Source organism: Oncorhynchus kisutch, linkage group LG2, assembly GCF_002021735.2.
Source record: "Oncorhynchus kisutch isolate 150728-3 linkage group LG2, Okis_V2, whole genome shotgun sequence".
Lineage (NCBI taxonomy): Eukaryota > Metazoa > Chordata > Actinopteri > Salmoniformes > Salmonidae > Oncorhynchus > Oncorhynchus kisutch.
In genome coordinates this window covers 44,491,008-44,511,227 of record NC_034175.2, presented here as the reverse complement: position 1 = coordinate 44,511,227, position 20,220 = coordinate 44,491,008, and the positions used below count along the sequence as shown (strand labels likewise).

Sequence of the window (20,220 nt, the reverse complement as noted above, 5' to 3'; positions counted from 1 at the left end):
ATGACTAGCCTCTGAAAGCATTTCATGATGACGGAAATGAGTACTACAGGTCAAGTAGTCATTCAGTTCAGTTACTTTCCCTTTCTTGGGCACAGGATATCTTGAAGCAAATGGGGATAACAGTATGAGCTAGAGAGAGATTGAACATGGGCTAACATCATGTGAGGCGCGCAGTGCTGACTCGTTCCCCTGGCTGACAGCTGTCAAGAGGGCTGGGCGGTGAAGCTCGACCATAGAGATAGATAGAAGACTCATCTTTCTATCTTCGTTATTATAATGTCAGTGACAGCATGGGCATCGCCAGTGAGGCTACCACCCATAGGAATCCCCCCAGTTGTCTACTTTGACTCATTTAAAATGTCGGAGGCATGGTGGAAACTCTTAATGGCGCTTCCCGTGCTAAAATGGCCCTTTGGCCACGAGAGGCCTCTATCATTCTTTATGAGCTCGACCGAACATGCTTCGTTGGACAGCCCTCAGTGACACAGAGCAGGAAATGGTGCTTGGCTCTTTTGATTGGCTGCACTCATGTTGAACTGATGTTGAAATTATGTAGTGTAGCTCGCTCCCGATAAGGCCAGACCCTTGGAGCAAATCAGAGTAATTAGTGCCAATTTGGGCTTGAAGTGATGATCATTATGGAGGACTGGGCCTGTAACCTTTCATCAAATGCCCTCTTCCTCTGCTGTTGATTCACCCTGTTACCCATGGGGGGATTTTCCCTGATTCAGGGATCACTGCAGTGTGATCTTCAAGGTTAGCTGTTTGGCATGAGGTTTGTAAAAACTCTACAAATGTTGAAGGTCTCATTAACATCTCAAATGTGAATTTGGGAGAAATATTTTTAGTGGTAATACTGTAGTAACACAGTGTGTTGAATATTGATCTAGAGATGGATGACACAGGGCATACATTACAATGACTCGCAGTTATTAATGTGACAAAATATGTCTGTGTATTGGATCATGTCAAGTCACACTACATGTCGTACCATTGAGAAAGCTGTGTTTGGAGTCCACATACCCCTGTCCTCCAATTTTGTTCTAGTCCGCACCATTTCGCAGCTTGCAGATGGAACTGTATTCTGCAGAACACAAGGACACCATAATAGTCACCCCGATTTAAAGGCTCTCAATCCTCTACTGGAATTAAGCTCCAAAAAGAACCAGAGCACTTTATAGCCAAAGCACTTCTGGAGAATATGTCGCAGGGGTAATATATTGTAGTTCAGAGTCTTTTCACACATAACCTAACTTGACATTATTGCGCTGATGCAACACTTACTGTTGTTTCAATGCAATGTGTTTTTTTTTAAATGCCTTTTTCTTTTTTTATGTACTCTACAACATCGGTTAATCTTGAATTGTTTACAATCATGTAAGTAGTAGAATTTCATTATATTTCTAAATGAGTAATTAGTTACTAGTCAATATAAAAGATATTCATACTTTAAACATAATTCAAACATATTTGTCTTGCCAGTACATGTTAACTAAGTTGGGGAAAGCTGAGAGAGGAAGAGGTGAAGCGAGAGCGTCCACTCCCATAAACATTTGAATACAGCGTTAAGCAGATCGGCTGCCTTCCAGCCTTTGCGACAACAACTCCCATTGTTAGGCCTGAGACTAGACCATCTTGTCATTATACACAGTCTCTCTAGCTTTCCCCAACTTAGGTCCTGCTTTGTTCACGCTCCCTCGCCAATGGTCGCAATGCCCAACGGTCCCCCGCCCTTTTCGCTTATCTTCCAATGAAAAGGAATGGCTTCAGTTGTTTCATCGCCCTACATCGTCTTCAGTTAATCAGCACCGTTCGACATCATGTGGTGGCATTCGAAGGCTTGTTTTACCCAATCAGTAGTGGTCTGCATGAAGTTAGAGCCACTCAGTGCTGTTAAAGTGTTCTGTGAAAACGTCGCTCCGCAGTCAATAAAGGCATATAAAGGGTTGTGAACCCGCCCTGATAGCTTCCAGAGCCACGCATAAGACCCACAGGAAACTAGATCATTCATCTTCACCTGATCTGTGAAGTGTCTGGAATTATTCATGGTCAAATTGAATAATAAGAGCCAGCTGCATGGTGAGAATTTGTCTCAGTGTGGATTCCTCTTACATCAATAATTGATGCCACCTCCATAAAGAGCAATCACAGCTAAATGCATTTGGAAAGTGCTACATGCACTGCTGACGCAAGTTAGAGAGAACCCTAGTGACATCAGGGGGAGAATAGACGCAACACGGCAAGACTCTTGGCACAGCAACAATGGGCTGAATGGCATAACATCTCTGAATAGATTGAATACAATCCTTAGCTAGCTCAACTAGCTCCTGTAAACAGCTTGTGTAGCTAAAATAATTAAGAGCCAGGCTTAGGTGTACAGCAGCCTACTGCAACGCCGTCACGTCCTCTTGGCTTCCCCTACATTAGTAGTGGGTCCCCAAGGCCTTAGTCAGTTTCATTATTAAACCACACCTTTACTGGTCAGCCCTCTGGCCTCTATGGGCTGAAGCCTCTTATTTCTAATGCAGCCTTTGTAGTATAATGGACCCGCTGCAACCTATGCTTTACTTGAGCGTGTGTGTCCCTCTCCTCTTCCCGTTACTTATACAGGCAGATCCATAGCGGGGGTCCCCAAAGTCTTGTCTGTAATTAATGTGATCTTGCTGGACGCTGGACAGCCGCTCTGGAAAATCGTTATTAAATCATTCAATAGCTTTAGTGGATGTACAGGTGTATATGCTGTATATAGGGTTGCTGTCTTTCCCCTTATGCTCTGAATGTGAACGTGCTCTATGCGTTATGACGTGTACGTGTGTGTATAGTGAATGCTGTGTGGGCTGCAGAGTCACCCTAGGAAGCATGAGAGTGAATGTATGTGGTAAGGTAGTGACCGGGGGGAGATGCAGAGGCGAGGTGATTGATAGAGATGGTAAGCTGCTTAGTCCTAAAGGGAAATGTGTAGAATAAAACCATTGCCAGCATCATAGATGGACACAGTTGTGCGTCTGGCGCAAATAAAGTCCCAAACTTGGAAATGGGTTGTCTGTCTTAGGCTGGAGTTGTCGGTAGTGAGAAGAGCCACGATTTCTCCCTCTGACATGCCCACGGATCTCACGATGGTCCGTGCTCCTTAGGACATTGAAATTGACATTTACAATGGTAAAGGTTAGGGTTAGGTAAGGATTATGGGTAAGGGTAGGGTTTAAGGTTAGGGTTTAGGGGTAGGGACGTCCCAAGCATCCCGGCCAATTCCGACAGTGAAACATCATCTTTCCTCAGTGTAAGAGAGCTGGTGGACAAGATGATCTGTGTAACAGTATCTGATGTATCACCGGTAACAGCTGAGTAACTCCCCATTGTTCTTAAGGGTCTGAAACCTAAAGTGCATTCGTTGGACGTTGTTGGTTGACGCGGTATAAGCAGCAGCCAAAAACAGAGGTGATTTGACTAAACAATGTGAAGGAAAGGACTCTAAATGCTCTTGATCCTTCGTCACAGGGCAGTGGTGTAAGTGCCTCTCAGGTAAGGCCCTGAGGTCTGTGAGATAGACCTGCCTGTACTCTGTCCCAGATACCGTAGGTCTGATTAGTACGGCGATCTCCACAGCACACTGTAAAGTACCACACACCCCTTCTCAGTCCCTTGGCTATGCGTGCATGCATGTGCCTCAGAGCATTGTCGAGAATATTGGATTGGCAGCAACAGAAGGAATGCCGTTCGATTTCTGCCAGCGAAGCGTTGATTAGATTTTCATAACACGCTAATGAACCCCCAGCCATCAAGAGTCATACATCATCTAGCCTGCCCTGTAAGCAGGTGGACCCATGTTTTCTGATACAATTCATGTTATCACCTTGAGGCAAAGGGTCAAACCATTCAGTCAAATGGGGGAAATGTAAACTGGATTGATTTATTTGTCTTGGCAATTAAATGACACTGATGAAAGGCCATTCTTTATTAGGTCCATTTTAAAGGTGTGTTTTTCCCCCCCGGGCATGGTATGAGAATATAACCGTGCACACAGCTATGTCGTATTTTCATTCCCCTATAGAGTAAAACTGGCCTCAATATTAATAAAGGCAATATTTTTTGGGTCAGAAAATGACAGATTAAGCCAATTGTTTTTCAATGGTCGTCATATGTTGACGGATGAAGGACAACAGAGATGATTGTCTGTCCATAAATACACAATATGTCCGCCTTTTTACATTTGAAGCTCATCCGAAAATCGATGAGTTGGAACTTTTGACGGCCAATACGGACAATAGCTGAATAAATATACAATTCCATTTGTGTTCATGCGTCTCTGTGTGGCCATAGCCTAACAAGGGCAGCTGGCAATCATTATTCTGACTTGGAAGACTTTGAACTCACCAAACCATATGGCTTATTGCTCTCACATTGACTGTCCTATCTTCAACTAACCTTTCCCTCCTGACCTTGGTGTATTGACCAGTAACGATTCCTCTGAATCTATTGGCTGGTCACTGAGTGTCAGGCCGGGCATCCTTTGAACAGTGAACCCTTTTTTTCCTGTGTTGAGCTCAGCGTCTGTATGTCCAACCTATTGACTGTCTGTCTGATGTGATGTCTCCACAGGTGCTGCAGATGTACCTGCCCTTTTGTGGGATCGCCATCTCCAACGCACAGCTCTTCGCTGCCTCCAGAAAAGAGTATGACAGGAGTCGGGTAAGGGAAGCAGGCAGGGACAAGCCAAGGCAGGGTTGGGGGTTGGGGGTTGGAGAGTGCACTAGTATCCAAGAATGGTGTCTCTACATCCCCATAGAGCAGCCCACCTCCTCCCCATTGCTGACACTAGTGAGGCTGGGTATTGATCTTTATGAGCCCACTTGCTGCCACTGCAGTAGGGATCAGGGAGCCATGTACAGCCCTGCCTGGACCTCTCTGTTGGAGGAGGGGGCGGGAGGAGGTGGAAGGGACCAGCAGTGTGCCGAGAGGTTCCAGGGTGTAAATCTCACAGGAGGCGTCTAGAGACGCTCTAATGCTTGTGCCACATTGATCTCTGATGGGGGAGAACATAATGAGAACAGAGACCCGCGAGAAGAGGGGAGAGAGATACAGAGATCCTCCACCGTTACTCACTGGTTTATGCTCTCTGCTGTGTCTTATTGAGTTGGTAGTGCTTTAGATAAAGTGCCTGATCTACTTTATTGTGGAACGGTGGCATATGATATTATCCTGTCCCCTTACTTATTAGAAACCATCATAATTCTAGCTCTGTGAGGTGAAACATCTCCATTGAAATGGCTTTGAGTATTTATTAATTGCGTCTGAAAAGTGATCTTATGTCTTGTGCAGTGTCTAGTTGACCAGACATGCATTGACTAATAGCAGCAGTAATGTCCGTGTGTCTGTACTGTGACCTTTGACCTGCAGTCGCTCCTGGAGGTGGTCAACGACCTGTTTGAGGAGCAGACAGACCTGGAGAAGATTGTGAGGAAGATCATGTACCGCGCCCAGACTCTGCTCAAGTGTGAGCGCTGCTCTGTCCAACTGCTGGAGGACATTGAGTCACCGGTAGGCTCTTATTCTCTCTCCCTCTGTCTCTCTCTATCTTTCCTCACTCACTAGGGTTAGATTTCTATACAGAATTAATATCTATCTGATGTATTGTGCTTTGTACTTGACAAATTGTTTGTTACTTCAGTACCTGAGGAAATGCTGGAGGGACATTTCCATTTGAAACAATTCTACCAGTGGTGTTTTCTCTTTTCATCCCACAGGTGGTGAAATTCACCAAGTCGTTCGAACTGCTGTCCCCCAAATGCAGTGCAGACATAGAAAGCAGGTAAAGTTGGTGCACAGTTGTCCATCCCAACAGTCCACTCGTTCCCATGGAGAAATCCACTGTCCAGTCTGGATTTACTGATTAACATATGAACACTTCACCACCTCATACTGTATACGGAATCTCCTCTGTACAAAAATCTCTTCATATTTATCAGAGTCCCGTGGCCTAAGACCCGTGGCCTAATTGTCCAACTTAAATGCACATTTGACAAATGAGTTTGTGTGACATTTACGGATTTAAAGATTCAAATCTGTCCAGTTGACAGCCCTTTGAAAGCAGGAGTTCTTTCCACATGAGCTGCGTGTGTGCTTCTGCGTAGTGAGTGCAGCTCGTATTCTGTCACACAAATATTCCCATTTCCCTCTGCTCCTGATGTCAAGGCTCTCGCCAAAGAATCGCAGCTCCGCCTTTGCAGACATATACCGCCGGCGGACCTCCGAAGTCTGCGCAAAACCTCATCTGACTAGTTCTAAGCTCAAACAGTGAAAACTGTTTGTTAATTTTCTCTGTGGAACTTCTTCGAAAAAGGGAAGAAAATGTGGAGATTAAATAGGGCGGAAGTAATATTGGGGATTGTAAATGCGGAAGGCCATGTTGTAGGAGTCCTCCTTAATTGGGGTTTGGAGCTTCTCTCCCCCGCGAGGCAGGGGAAGGGCTGGAAGTGGAGGGGCTGGAGACAATGTGGGTTGTTTATGGATGGAAAAACCTCACCAAAAGGATGACAAATTATCCTCCAGTCCGGTGCAGGCTACAACAGACATGCCCACTTCAAGGCTGCAATGATAACTACTGCTGTAATTAAAAAAAGCATCTTAGCATAATGATATAGTAATCAGTGAAATGTCAGGCTGCATTGCTGGCCAGTTCAGCCTTTTCTGACAGGAGACGCATAACCTTTGATTTGTGTTGCTCTTATCATGTGAAGTGCACACTGCTCTCCCATAATGGCAGACAAATGACCATAGCCTGATTCCAAGTTATAAAGTAAACAGAAATGATCACCAAGTTCAAAGGAATATGTGTTTATGATGCTATTCCAAAAGGTTATTTTTGCGTAGGGGATTGTGCAAGATTTATGTGTTTAATTAAGTGAATAAATCTGACGTCAAAGGCGTAGGCTTTTTAAAGCACCTGGGAAATTCTATACCCTTGGGGAGAATAATTTTGAGGTACTGTGTGCTTCCATTGCTGGTTCTCTGGCTGCACCTAACAGGAGGCAGAAGAAGCTAGAGAAGTGATCACACTACTGAGGTTTAGTCCCTGCTGTGTGTGTGTGGGTTTTACATCTACATGGGGGAGATATCAGAGAGATTTCAGAGGACACAGTGTCTCTATGTGTATCTTTAAAGTTCCTTGTCAATAAACAAGTATGTACAGTATGGTGTCGTTAGGGGAAAGGCACAGGAGGCGCTAGCTGAGAAATAAGCTATGGATGCACCCTAACCTGAATGCGAAGCCTGTGTCGAGGAAGGAGTCAATTCTCCCGCAGTGTGGGCGTCTACTGGGGAGGAAGACAATCCCACAATTAACTTTTCATTACTTCAGAAGGTGCTGGAGAGCCTTATTGATATCCATGAGACATTCATTAAATACAAATCATGGCAAAAAAGGGAAACAACAACAGCGGACGTGCATGTGCCTGAGTTTGAGATGTGAAAAAGAATCCCTTTTCTAAGAGGATAATGATGACGGTTATTGATGGTCAAAGACCAAACCAACCAAACAAACGGTTGAACAACATGATCCGACCCACAATGGAAGATTCGTCCTCTCAGTGAACAAGCATGTGACTATGGTCCTTCTCCTCCTCTTCTCCACTGCATGTCAATAATTCCAACGACCCAAATATTGAACTTTCTCTCTTCTCTTCCCTCCACGTCCGGGTGTCCCTGTAGTTTTAAAGACAGCATGGAGAAGTCCTCCTACTCTGATTGGCTCATCAACAACAGTATAGCAGAGTTGGTAGCGTCCACCGGTCTGCCCGTCAACATCAGTGATGCCTACCAGGATCCCCGGTTTGACGCAGAGGTAAAATCATCTCCTCTAGAGCTACATTACAATATACAGTTGAAGTCAGAAGTTTACATACACTTAGGTTGGAGTAATTTTAAACTTGTTTTTCAACCACTCCACAAATTTCTTGTTAACAAACTATAGTTTTGGCAAGTCGGTTAGGACATCTACTTTGTGCATGACACAAGTCATTTTTCCAACAATTGTTTACAGACAGATTATTTCACTTATAATTCACTGTATCACAATTCCAGTGGGTCAGAAGTTTACATACACTAAGTTGACTGTGTCTTTAAACAGCTTGGAAAATTTCAGAAAATTATGTCATGGCATTAGAAGCTTCTCATAGGCGAATTGACTTAATTTGCGTCAATTGGAGGTGTACCTGTGGATGTATTTCAAGGTCTACCTTCAAACTCAGTGCCTCTTTGCTTGACATCAAGGGAAAATAAAAATAAACCAGCCAAGACCTCAGAAAAAAAATTGTAGACCTCCACAAGTCTGGTTCATCCATGGGAACAATTTCCAAACGCCTGAAGGTACCACATTCATCTGTATAAACAATAGTACGCAAGTATAAACACCATGGGACCACGCAGCCGTCATACTGCTCAGGAAGGAGACGTGTTCTGTCTCCTAGAGATTAATGTACCTTGGTGCAAAAAGTGCAAATCAATCCCAGAACAACAGCAAAGGACCTTATGAAGATGCTGGAGGAAAGGTACAAAAGTATCTATATCCACAGTAAAACGAGTCCTATATCGACATAACCTGAAAGGCCGCTCAGCAAGGAAGAAGCCACTGCTCCAGAACTGCCATAAAAAAGCCAGACTACGGTTTGCAACTGCACATGGGGACTAAGTGCTTAGTTAAGATCGTACTTTTTGGAGAAATGTCCTCTGGTCTGATGAAACGAAAATAGAACTGTTTGGCCATAATGACCATTGTTATGTTTGGAGGAAAAAGAGGGAGGCTTGCAAGCCGAAGAACACCATCCCAACCGTGAAGCACGGTGGTGGCAGCATCATGTTGTGGGGGTGCTTTGCTGCAGGAGGGACTGGTGCACTTCACAAAATAGATGGCATCATGAGGCTGGAAACTTATGTGGATATATTGAAGCAACATCTCAAGACATCAGTCAGGAAGTTAAAGCTTGGTCGCAAATGGGTCTTCCAAATGGACAATGAGCACAAGCATACTTCCAAAGTTTGGGGTCATGGCTTAAGGACAACAAAGTCAAGGTATTGGAGTGGCCATCGCAAAGCCCTGACCTCAATCCTATAGAACATTTGTGGGCAGAACTGAAAAAGCGTGTGCGAGCAAGGAGGTCTACAAACCTGACTCAGTTACATCAGCTCTGTCAGGAGGAATGGGCCAAAATTCACCTAACCTATTGTGGGAAGCTTGTGGAAGGCTACCCAGAACGTTTGACCCAAGTTAAACAATTTAAAGGCAATGCTACCAAATGCTAATCGAGTGTATGTAAACCTCTGACACACTGGGAATGTGATGAAAGTAATAAAAGCTGAAATAAATCATTCTCTCTACTATTATTCTGACATTTTACATTATTAAAATAAAGTGGTGATCCTAACTGACCAAAGACAGAGAATTGTTACTAGGATTAAATGTCAGGAATTGTGAAAACTGAGTTTAAATGTATTTGGCAAAGGTGTATGTAAACTTCCGACTTCAACTGTACTGTGTACAGTGCCTTCAGAAAGTATTCAGACCCTTTGACTTTTTCCACATTTTGTTAGGTTACAGCCTTATTCTAAAATGGATTATTGTTTTTTCCCCTCATCAATCTACACACAATACAACATAATGACAAAGCAAAAATAGTTTTGTAGAAATGTTTTGCAAATGTATATATATATAAAAATCTATATATCACATTACATAAGTATTCAGACCCTTTACTCAGTGCTGTATTGAAGGACCTTTGTCAGCAATTACAGCCTTGAGGTATTCTCAGGTATGATGCTACAAGCTTGGCACACCTGTATTTGGGGAGTTTCTCCCATTCTTCTCTGCAGATCCTCTCAAGGCCTGTCAGTTTGGATGGGGAGCGTTGCTGCACAGATATTTTCAGGTCTCTCCAGAGATGTTCGATCGAGTTCAAGTCCAGATTCTGTCTGGGCCACTCAAGGACATTCAGAGACTTGTCCCGAAGCCACTCCTGTGTTGTCTTGGCTGTGTGCTTAGGGTCTATTGGAAAATGAACCTTCGCCCCAGTCTGAGGTCCTGAGCGCTCTGGAGCAGGTTATCATCAAGGATCTCTTTGTACTTTGCTCCTTTCATCTTTGCCTCGATCCTAACTAATCTCCCAGTCCCTGCCGCTGAAAACATCCCCACAGCATTGTGCTTCCACCACCATGCTTCACCGTAGGGATTGTGCCAGGTTTCTTCCAGATGTGACGCTTGGCATTCAGGCCAGAGAATCTTGTTTCTTGTCGTCTGAGAGCCCTTTAGGTGCCTTTTGGCAAACTTCAAGCGGGCTATCATGTGCCTTTTACTGAGGAGTGGCTTCTGTCTGGCCACTCTACCATTAAGGCCTGACTGGTGGAGTGCTGCAGAGATGGTTGTCCTTCTGGAAGGTTCTCCCATCTTCACAGACAAACTCTAGAGTTCTGTCAGAGTTACCACCGGGTTCTTGGTCACCTCCCTTACCAAGGCCCTTCTCCCCTGATTGCTAAGTTTGGCCTGCCAGCCAGCTCTAGGAATGGTTTTGGTGAATCCAAACTTCTTCCATTTAAGAATGATGGAGGCCACTGTGTTCTTGGGGACCTTCAATGCTGCAGAAATGTTTTGGTACTCCCCAGATCTGTGCCTCGACACAATCCTGTCTCGGATTGCTCTACGGACAATTCCTTCTACCTCATGCCATGGTTTTTGCTCTGACATGCACTGTCAACTGTGGGACCTTATATAGACAGGTGTGGCCTTTCCATTTTAATTTACCACAGGTGGACTCCAATCAAGTTATAGAAACATCTCAAGGATGATCAATGGAAACAGTATGCACCTGAGCTCAATTTCTAGTCTCATAGCAAAGGGTCTGAATACCTATGTAAATAAGGTATTTCTGTTTTTTATATTTAATAAATGTGCAAAAAAAATCTAAACCTGTTTTTGCTTTATCATTATTGGGTATTTGTGTGTAGATTGCTGAGGATTTTGTCTCTCCATTTAATCCATTTTAGAATAAGGCTGTAACGTAACAAAATGTGGAATTACGTGAAGGGGTCTGAATACTTTCCGAAGGCACTGTATCTACCATGTTTAGGTGCTTACTATACAGTATATACATTTACTGTATGTATTTGAATGATAACCGAAACCATTCACCAGCTATTTTTATTGGTTAAAATCGGAGAAGCAAGCCTCATAAAAAACCCAAACAATACTACAGCTTTGATCGCTGTCACATGATTATGAATTATATATGATAATATCCGTTTGATATGGCTCCGAGGCTTTTCTGTCTGATGTTTGAGTTCCGATCTCAACGGTTGATCTTCACGTGATAATAATGGTCGATAAAATGCAACCAACGGTGCCCCTGTTTTTGTGATTGTATTGAAAATGATTATGTCCGATCCATAGTGAACCTTGTACCTATGCAGAGTTGAAATACTGCTGAAAGAATGCATGCGTTACATTCTCTACAGTGCCTTCAGAAAGTATTCACACCCCTTGACTTTTTCCACTTGTTGTGTTACAGCATACACACAATACCACGTGGTATTGAATCAACAACATTGTAGTTACTCCACAATTCTAACCTAACTGACACACAATACCACATAATGTGAATGTGCAAGTTAATACAACATTTAAAGCTGAAATATCTTGAGTCAAGTATTCAAGCCCTTTGCTATGGCAAGCCTAAATAGGTTTAGGAGTAAATATGTGCCTAACAAGTCTCATAATAAGTTGCATGGACTCACTCAGTGTACAATAATAGTGTTTAACATGATTTTTGAATGACTACCTCATCTCTTTACCCCACACATACAATTATCGGTAAGGTCTCTCAGTCGAACAGTGAATTTTAAACACAGATGCAACCACAAACACCAGGGATGTTTTCTAATACCTTGCAAAGAAGGGTACCTATTGGTAGAAAAAAAAATAAGATGGTGTATCAATACACCCAGTCAATACAAAGATAAAGACGTCCTCTCATGGATTTCACCATGAGACCGATGGTGACTTTAAAACAGTTACAGAGTTTAATGGCTGTGATAGGAGAAAACTGAGGATGAATCAACAACATTGTAGTTACTCCACAATTCTAACCTAACTGATAGGGTGAAAAGAAGGAAGCTTGTACAGAATACAAATATTCCAAAGCAGGCTTTCTGTTTGCACTATAGTAATACTTCAAAACATGTGGCGAAGCAATTCACTTTTTGTCCTCAATACAAAGTATTATGTTTGTGGCAAATCCATTACAACACAATGCTGAGTACCACTCCCGATATTTTCAAGCATAGTGATGGCTGCATCATGTTATGGCTATGCTTGTCATCTTTAAGGACTGGGAAGTTTTTCAGGGTAAAAAAAAAGAAACGGAATGGCACTAAGCACAGGCAAAGAACCTAGAGGGAAACCTGGTTCAGTCTGTTTTCTACCAAACACTGGAAGATTAATTCACCTTCCAGCAGGAAAATAACCTAAAACACAATGCCAAATCTACACTGGAGTTGCTTACCAAGAAGACAGTGAATGAACATGAGTGGCCGAGTTACAGTTTAGAATTAAATCGGCTTGAATATCTAGGACAAGACCTGAAAATGGTTGCATAGCTATGATCAACAACCAATTTGACAGAGCTTGAAGAATTTTGAGAAGAATAATGGGCAGATGTTGCTCAATCCAGGTGTGGAAAGCTCTCAGAGCTCTTAGAGATGACTCACAGCTGTAATCGCTGCCAAAGGTGCTTCTACAATGTATTGACTCAGGGGTGTGAATACTTATGTAAATTAGATAATTCTGTATTTCATAAATTTTAACATTTCTAAAAACATGTTCTCACTTTGTCATGATGAGGTATTGTGTGTAGATGGGTGAGATTAAAAAATATATATATAATCAATTTTGTAACAAAACCAAATGTAGATGAAGGGGTATGAATACTTTCTGAAGGCACCGTATGTTTCTCAAGGATACAGTTTACATGTCTAATAAATCCTAACAGCCCAGTTTCAGCTCCAGTCTCTTTTCTCTTTCATTTAGGCAGATCAGTTCTCCGGCTTCCACATTCGTTCAGTGCTTTGTGTACCTATTTGGAACAGCAACCATCAAATCATTGGTAAATTCTCAAATTGTCCTTTATTTCATAGACTTCTTTTGATAGTCAGTTGTGCCATTACATGTCCGTTGATAAATCTGTGTTGACAGATGTCAAAACTAAGACATAATCCAGCATTCAAGCTTAAAGTGATTTTAATAATGAGAGAGGAACATCAACAAACCAACGTACATGATGTCCCAAACCTCCGATAACCTCAGATTGTCACTGTGTCTTGTTTGGAGAATCCAGAGAGGATACTCCGCCTGTAGCATTTAGATGCTCAATTAAAGGGGCGATCTGGGATTGATACATCCATTTCTGGACTTTTAAATTAATTATATATAGCCATTGATTCTTGAAGAATATAATGCATTAATGTCTATTACCCTTAGTTCAACTGTTTAAATCCATCGCAACCCTAAGCTTGTTTTACTCCATTGCTTGTGAACACTGTAATTACAAACAAACACTTTATAGCTTCAAAACATGGTTAAAACTGTCATTTTAATTCCACGGATGATCAGTCCTTGCATCCATAGCTCCATCTTATGAATTTGACTGTGGTTACATTTCTCCTGCCCCGTCTTTTAGCTGTTTACCGAAAAAGTGGAAAGGTGACGTTTTGTGATTCCCAGATTGCCCTTTTAAAGCAGTGTAGCCTGATTAAAGCCAAGCCTTCATATCAGTCAGTTCTCACAGAGGAGGAGTTCCCTCCCTAGTCCTGGCTGCTCCACCATGCAGTGTTCTGTGCTCCTCAACCACCCCAAGGTCCTCACCACTCTGATACATCATTGATCTACAGTCTGGTGTTGGTGCTGGATATTGCAAGGAGAGGCAATGCTAGCAGCTAGACTCAGGCCCACAGAGATCTGACTTGGGAAGTCATTAGTTTTCTTTCTGTGCAAAGTGATCAGCAGCATTGCTGCCAGGGAAAGCACTGCTACAGACGGTCAGTCGCGACCACAGATCATTGTGGGTGGGTATGTGTGCGTGTGTGTGTGTGCGTGCAAGCATTGTGTGTGTGTGTGTGTATGCGTGTACATGTGTGTACATGCATGTGTGTGTGCTGGTGGAGGTTGGGAGGGGATGGAAGAATGAGAGACAGAGGGAGCAGGAGAGAGTGGTGGGTGGGCGTGTGCATGTGTGCGTGCAAGCATTGTGTGTGTGTGTGTGTGTGCATGGAGGTTGGGAGGGGAAGAGGGAGCAGGAGAGAGGGGTGGGTGGGTGTGTGTGTGCGTGAAAGCATTGTGTGTGTGTGTGCGTGCATGCGTGCGTATGGAGGTTGGGAGGGGGATAAGAGAGAGTGAGCAGGAGAGAGAATAATGTGTGTGTGGGAGGAAACTATCAGGATCTGGACTGAAAGCCATTATAAAGCCATTATAAAGCACAACAGCAGCAGAGAAATGATCAAGTCAAAGATCTGTTTATTCAGAAGGTAGATATCCTCCTGCCACGTACCGAGGTTATGATATAACAGTATAGAGGAAAAAGGCCTTGGGCTAGATTGTTACATCACTGTTATCTCAATGCTCTTCTAAATAGGTTGTAAAAATATGATTCCATCTTCAGTGATATTGACAGCACCCCAGTAACCTACGGTACAACCCATAGAGACATACTGTAGAACGTACAATGACCTCTCCAGAGACTCAATGCTAACTTAAATATCTGCTTGTTAGCATAATTTCTCTCGGGTGATAGAAGACGATTCTCTATCAACTAACAATTAGCCTTATCAGCAAAGTCCTGGGTTTTTTAATTAGTAGATAAACTGAGGAGAGCAGCCTGTCTTTGCTTGCTGGCGTGCCTCCAAACGAGGGGACTTGTATTTGAAATAAAAGATCAAAGGATACACAGTGTTCTATTGTTGCCATCGACATGACCTCCAACCTTACATTACAACAGGCTTAGACACTTTAATTACTCAGGTCAACAACACTACGGTTTCCTGTTTCTTACTCCTTCTAGGAAATACAGTGACATGAGTCCACGCAAAAACAACAGTGTAGAAGCATTGCATATTGCACTGAAAAGTGATAGCAGAAAATGCCTTGTTTTATCAATGACTTTAATGAATGTGTGGGTGTGATTTCCTCCTGCTAATTGGGGTTGTGGGAGTGGAACTAGTGTGTGTATGACAGCCCAGTCAATGGTAGCCCAGCCCTAATGAACTAGTGTCAGATAAAATGATGGCTCTCAGGAATGGCCGTTGTCTCAGAAAGAGGAGGGCTTTAGCCTGGTCTGTGTCTGTGGTAGTGTCAGTGATCCTGATGTCTGTTGTTGCAGGTGTGGCTCAGGTGCTCAACAGGCTGGATGGTAACCAGTTTGATGATGCAGACCAGAGACTGTTCGAGGTAGGACTTTTGTTTTGCGTGGTGTGCGTAGGTGCTGCATGTGTGTGCGTGTGTGTGTGTGAACAAGTTGTTTGTCTGTTATGACGTCAAACATGTCTCCCTGTTTCGGTGTGTCGTGACCTTGGGAGTGTAACAGCAGGGTGGTGTGTTTCAGGCCTTTGTGATCTTCTGTGGCCTTGGCATCAACAACACCATCATGTACGACCAGGTGAAGAAGTCCTGGGCCAAACAGTCCGTGGCTCTCGACGTAAGCACCAATGTTCATTCCTTTTTATAGCACTTAAAGGGGGTCTGAACGCACCAATTCTGCATGTGTTTTTCTGCTGCTCCTTAAGAAAAATACGATTTGGATCTTGGGGGTGTGGTTTGATGTGCCTGTGTTATATTCGCTTATCGTACCCTGGAAGTTACTGTTGGTTGTCACTCTTGAGACACCATAGCAACCACACAGCCAACCACCACTTCCTCAAAATAGTCAGAACTAATTTAAGATAAATAAAAAAATCTGTTATTAATTTTGAGGTTTTTGCAGAGGAGGTCTTAGTCACCCAATTGTACATCTAGCTAAGGTGTTTGGTGCAGTATTTCTCAAGTTAAAACATTTGCATGAAAAAGTCAGTCAGTGTGCTTTAAATCGAGCCAGCTGCTGCTGGTTGCGCTCAGGACTGATTTCTGAGAACATGTCTACTACTTCATCAGCAGCAATCTGTCAAACTATTTTAAATAAAGCACAAGCTAGACACTGTTTATCAGTCCCGAAAATCACTAGCTAGCTAGCTGATTTCCATCTCTGTGTTTGTCAATGAAACTAGCTAGTAGTAGCTAGCAGGTACATTAGGCAGGCAGGCCAGTTTAGCTAAATCAGAAAAACATTCTCACATGGAATAGCTTTCATTTCTCAGAACAAGAATAGACTGCTGAGTTTCAGAAGAAAGGTCTTTGTTTCTGGCCATTTCGTGCCTGTGATCGAACCCACAAATGCTGATGCTCCAGATACTCATCTAGTCTAAAGAAGGCCAGTTTTATTGCTTCTTTAATTAGGACAACAGTTTTCAGCTGTGCTAACATAATTGCAAAAGGGTTTTCTAATCAATTTGCCTTTTAAAATGATAAACTTGGATTAGCTAACACAATTTGCCATTGGAACACAGGAGTGATGGTTGCTCATAATGGGCCTCTGTACGCCTATGTAGATATTCCATTAAAAACCAGCCATTTCCAGCTACAATAGTCATTTACAACATTAACGATGTCTACACTGTATTTCTGATCAATTTGATGTTATTTTAATGGACAAAAAATGTGCTTCTTTCAAAAACATTTCTAAGTGACCCCAAACTTTGGAACGGTAGTTTGGGGTCACGCCTGCTCCCACTCCCCCTCTCTGGCACTCGAGGGTGTCAGGCTGCCATTCATTACGCACACCTGTCACCATCATTACGCGCATTGGCGTGTTATTGGACTCACCTGGACCCCTTCACTTTCTTGATTGCCCCCTCTATATCTGTCTGTTCCTCAGTTTGATCCATGAGTCAGCATTAATGTCGCTTTGTTTCCCCTATCCAGACGCTGTCTGTGTTTTGTTTCTTGTCCATAATTGATTAAATGTTCACTCCCTGTACTTGCTTCTCGTCTCCCAGTGTCTGTCCTGACAGAATGTTGATATCAATGTTGGGAGTTTTTTTTGTTTTTTTGTTTTGGTTGGTGATGTTGAGTGCAGCTGCCGAAGGAACCGGGGATGCCTCAGCTGGCTCGTCGAGCTTCCATGACTTAGCTGGCTCGAGAGGTTTTCTTGCCTTGGTTGGCTCGGCAGGCTAACATCCCACGTCATGCTTCAGCCGGCTCGTCAGGCTCCCATGCCTCAGCCGGCTCGTCAGGCTCCCATGCCTCAGCCGGCTCGGCAGGCTCCCACGCCTCAGCGGGCTCGGCAGGCTCCCATCCCACGTCATGCCTCAACCGGCTCGTCGGGCTCCAACGCCTTGGCCGACCCATCAGGCTCGCCCAGGTGGGATGCCCGGGTGGCGCCCCTGGGGGGGGGGGGGGGGGGCTGCCCATCATTACGTACACCTGTCACCATCATTATGTGCATCAGCACTTCATTGGACTCACCTGGACTCCTTCACTTTGTTGATTGCTCCTTCTATATCTGTCTGTTCCCTCAGAGTCATCCCGTGTCAGCATTAATGTTGTTATGTTTCCCCTATCCAGACGCTGTCCGTGTTTTGTTTCTTGTCTGTTATTGATTAAATGTTCACTCCCTGTACTTGCTTCTCGTCTCCCAGCGTCTGTCCTTACAACATAGGCTGTTTTCAACCAGAGTTGTTTTTTTGCGTTCAGTTGCTCTTTAAACAAAATATATTGTGGCAGTGGTATCCTGAATGGTTTCTCGTCAAATCATATTTTATTGTGTATAATGACCAAAATTACAGCAGGATTGATATTTGAATGAATGAATTTGGTCTACGTTTAGTCTATCCAATTTGGTTCCAGTAGTAGATGTCCAGTGTGGATATTGGGATACTGTGCTGTTGTTTTAGTGTGGCAACACATTTGGGTGGGCAGTTGGCCTACTAAAATGGACTGTACTGCAGGGCTCTGGTGTGTGGTGCTCTCACTGTGGCTGAGAGTGGGGTCTGACTGTCCACTGACACCATCAGGAAAGCTCTCCCATGCTGGCTACAGTGCCACTCTCATTTTCTCTTTTCTTCCCTTCTTCTCTTTCCTCTCTGTCCTGGTTTCCTCTCTCCCACTCTCCTTTTCTCTACTCTTCCAGTCTTCTCTTTCCTGGTTTCCTCTCTCCCACTCTCCCTTTCCTCTCTGTCCTGGTTTCCTCTCTCCCACTCTCCCTTTCTCTTCTACTCTTTCCTCTCTGTCCTGGTTTCCTCTCCCACTCTCCTTTTCTCTTCTCTTCTACTCTTTCCTCTCTTTCCTGGTTTCCTCTCTCCCACTCTCCCTTTCTCTTCTCTTCCCTTCTTCTCTTTCCTCTCTGTCATGGTTTCCTCTCTCCCACTCTCCCTTTCTCTTCTACTCTTTCCTCTGTCCTGGTTTCCTCTCTCACACTCTCTTTTTCTCTCTTCTGTTATAGTGGACTCAGTGCCTCCTTTTATTTAATTGATTTAAACCTTTATTTAACTAGGCAAGTCAGTTAATAATAACAAATTTTTATTTTACAATGACGGCCTATCCCGGCCAAACCCTCCCCTAACCCGGACGACGCTGGGCCAATTGTGCACCGCCCTATGGGAATCCCGATCACGGCCGGTTGTGATACAGCCCGGGATCGAACCAGGGACTATAGCGACGCCTCTAGCACTGTGATGCAGTGCCTTAGACCGCTGCACCACTCAGGAGCTTTTAGTGTCATAGTTCTACATCATATTTCTACATCAGTGAGCATCAATGGATCCCTGTTTGTAGTCTGCACTCCACAAAGGGCCATATTGATTATGAAAGAGAGATCGTGAAAAGCAATCCCTTATCTGATCAATAATAAGGCATGCAACACTGATCAGCGTCTTCTATGCTTTTTGTGAGAGAGAGGACAGTGCTCTCAAGTGGGCTGTTCAGCTCGCCTCATTGTTGGGGACAGGACGACAGGAAGGAAGCCTGGGATAGAGCATAGTGAAGAGCGGCATAGGAAGGAATGGCTATGGGGAAAATACGAGCGTGGAGATGCATTGCCTCTGGCAGCAATGAATAAACATGAGCTCTCTTGATCAAATAAGGAACTGCAAGGCTGCTGCGCACGGTATTTCTCCTAGGAGATGGGGGGGAGCAAAGGGAATGACATCGGGGCTGACATCTCGGTTCCCCCAGCATTCCTCAGCATGGAGGGTTCAGAGCTTTAGGGGCAGATCACAATTTACTGTGGGGAGGATCTGAATAAATGGGTTGGATGGATGGCTTCGATAGTCCAACAATCGAATTACAAGTCATTCATATGCTAATAATCCAAATATTTTGCTTAAAAAGATCTTGCACTGCTACCCTCAGCATTCACTATTCTTATAGGAGGTCAGAACAAGAAATGGAACCCGAATTTATCCTTTCTGTGTCTGGAAAGAAATATTCTGATGCATGGATACACCTACAGGCGGGAACGACAGACTGCAAAATAAGTCCTCCTGCAAGTGCACTGAATATGATGTTTTCGAATGGTGAGGTCGCATAACCCTCACTGATGGGGTTATCTCCAAATTATCTGAAGAACACAAGAAAGACAAATGTTTCCCATAGGTATGTCTTGTTTGTTGTTTAACAAAGTAATGGCTGTCTTCTTCTTATGATTACAGCATGCCCAAGGCCAATAACATGGTTGCTAATCTTCTTCTATCTTTTTTTCTTTCTTTCAGAATTATGGAAGTGCTATGATGCTGTCCTGCAAGACTTGGTGGAGACCAACAACAGAGTGGAGGGCTGGCATCGTAAAATGTGGGCAACTCTTGGCACATAGAGGCATTGCAACGACAGCAGCAAAGAGGTGAAATGAGAAGGGAGCAGCAACTTGCTGGCGTTCCACCGCCATGGCAACGACCCCGCTACCGCAAGCAACAGAAGGGTATGAAGTCACCGGTTGAGGAGTATACGACTCAATAGCTGGAGTCTTCCCCGAAGACAAAAATGAGCACCTAGCCTACTTGGACACTTGTTCGTGACGCTTATCAATTTCAAACCTTTCAACAGCTCCAAAATCCTTATCAGACCAGAACACAAAGCACATTCTTGGACGATTTGTTCAT

At 43.8% G+C, this 20,220-nt stretch overlaps 1 protein-coding gene across 1 annotated transcript in view; it reads left to right on the top strand.

The window, feature by feature from the left end:
- Positions 1 to 20,220, top strand: part of LOC109866912 (phosphodiesterase 11a) — a 52,942-nt gene that overhangs the window by 7,450 nt on the left and 25,272 nt on the right. The window contains exons 3-9 of the mRNA XM_020455826.2: positions 4,600 to 4,689; positions 5,398 to 5,538; positions 5,745 to 5,809; positions 7,708 to 7,840; positions 13,070 to 13,145; positions 15,414 to 15,481; positions 15,636 to 15,728. Coding sequence (XP_020311415.1) covers positions 4,600 to 4,689; positions 5,398 to 5,538; positions 5,745 to 5,809; positions 7,708 to 7,840; positions 13,070 to 13,145; positions 15,414 to 15,481; positions 15,636 to 15,728 — 666 coding nt within the window. The remainder of the gene's footprint in view (positions 1 to 4,599; positions 4,690 to 5,397; positions 5,539 to 5,744; positions 5,810 to 7,707; positions 7,841 to 13,069; positions 13,146 to 15,413; positions 15,482 to 15,635; positions 15,729 to 20,220) is intronic.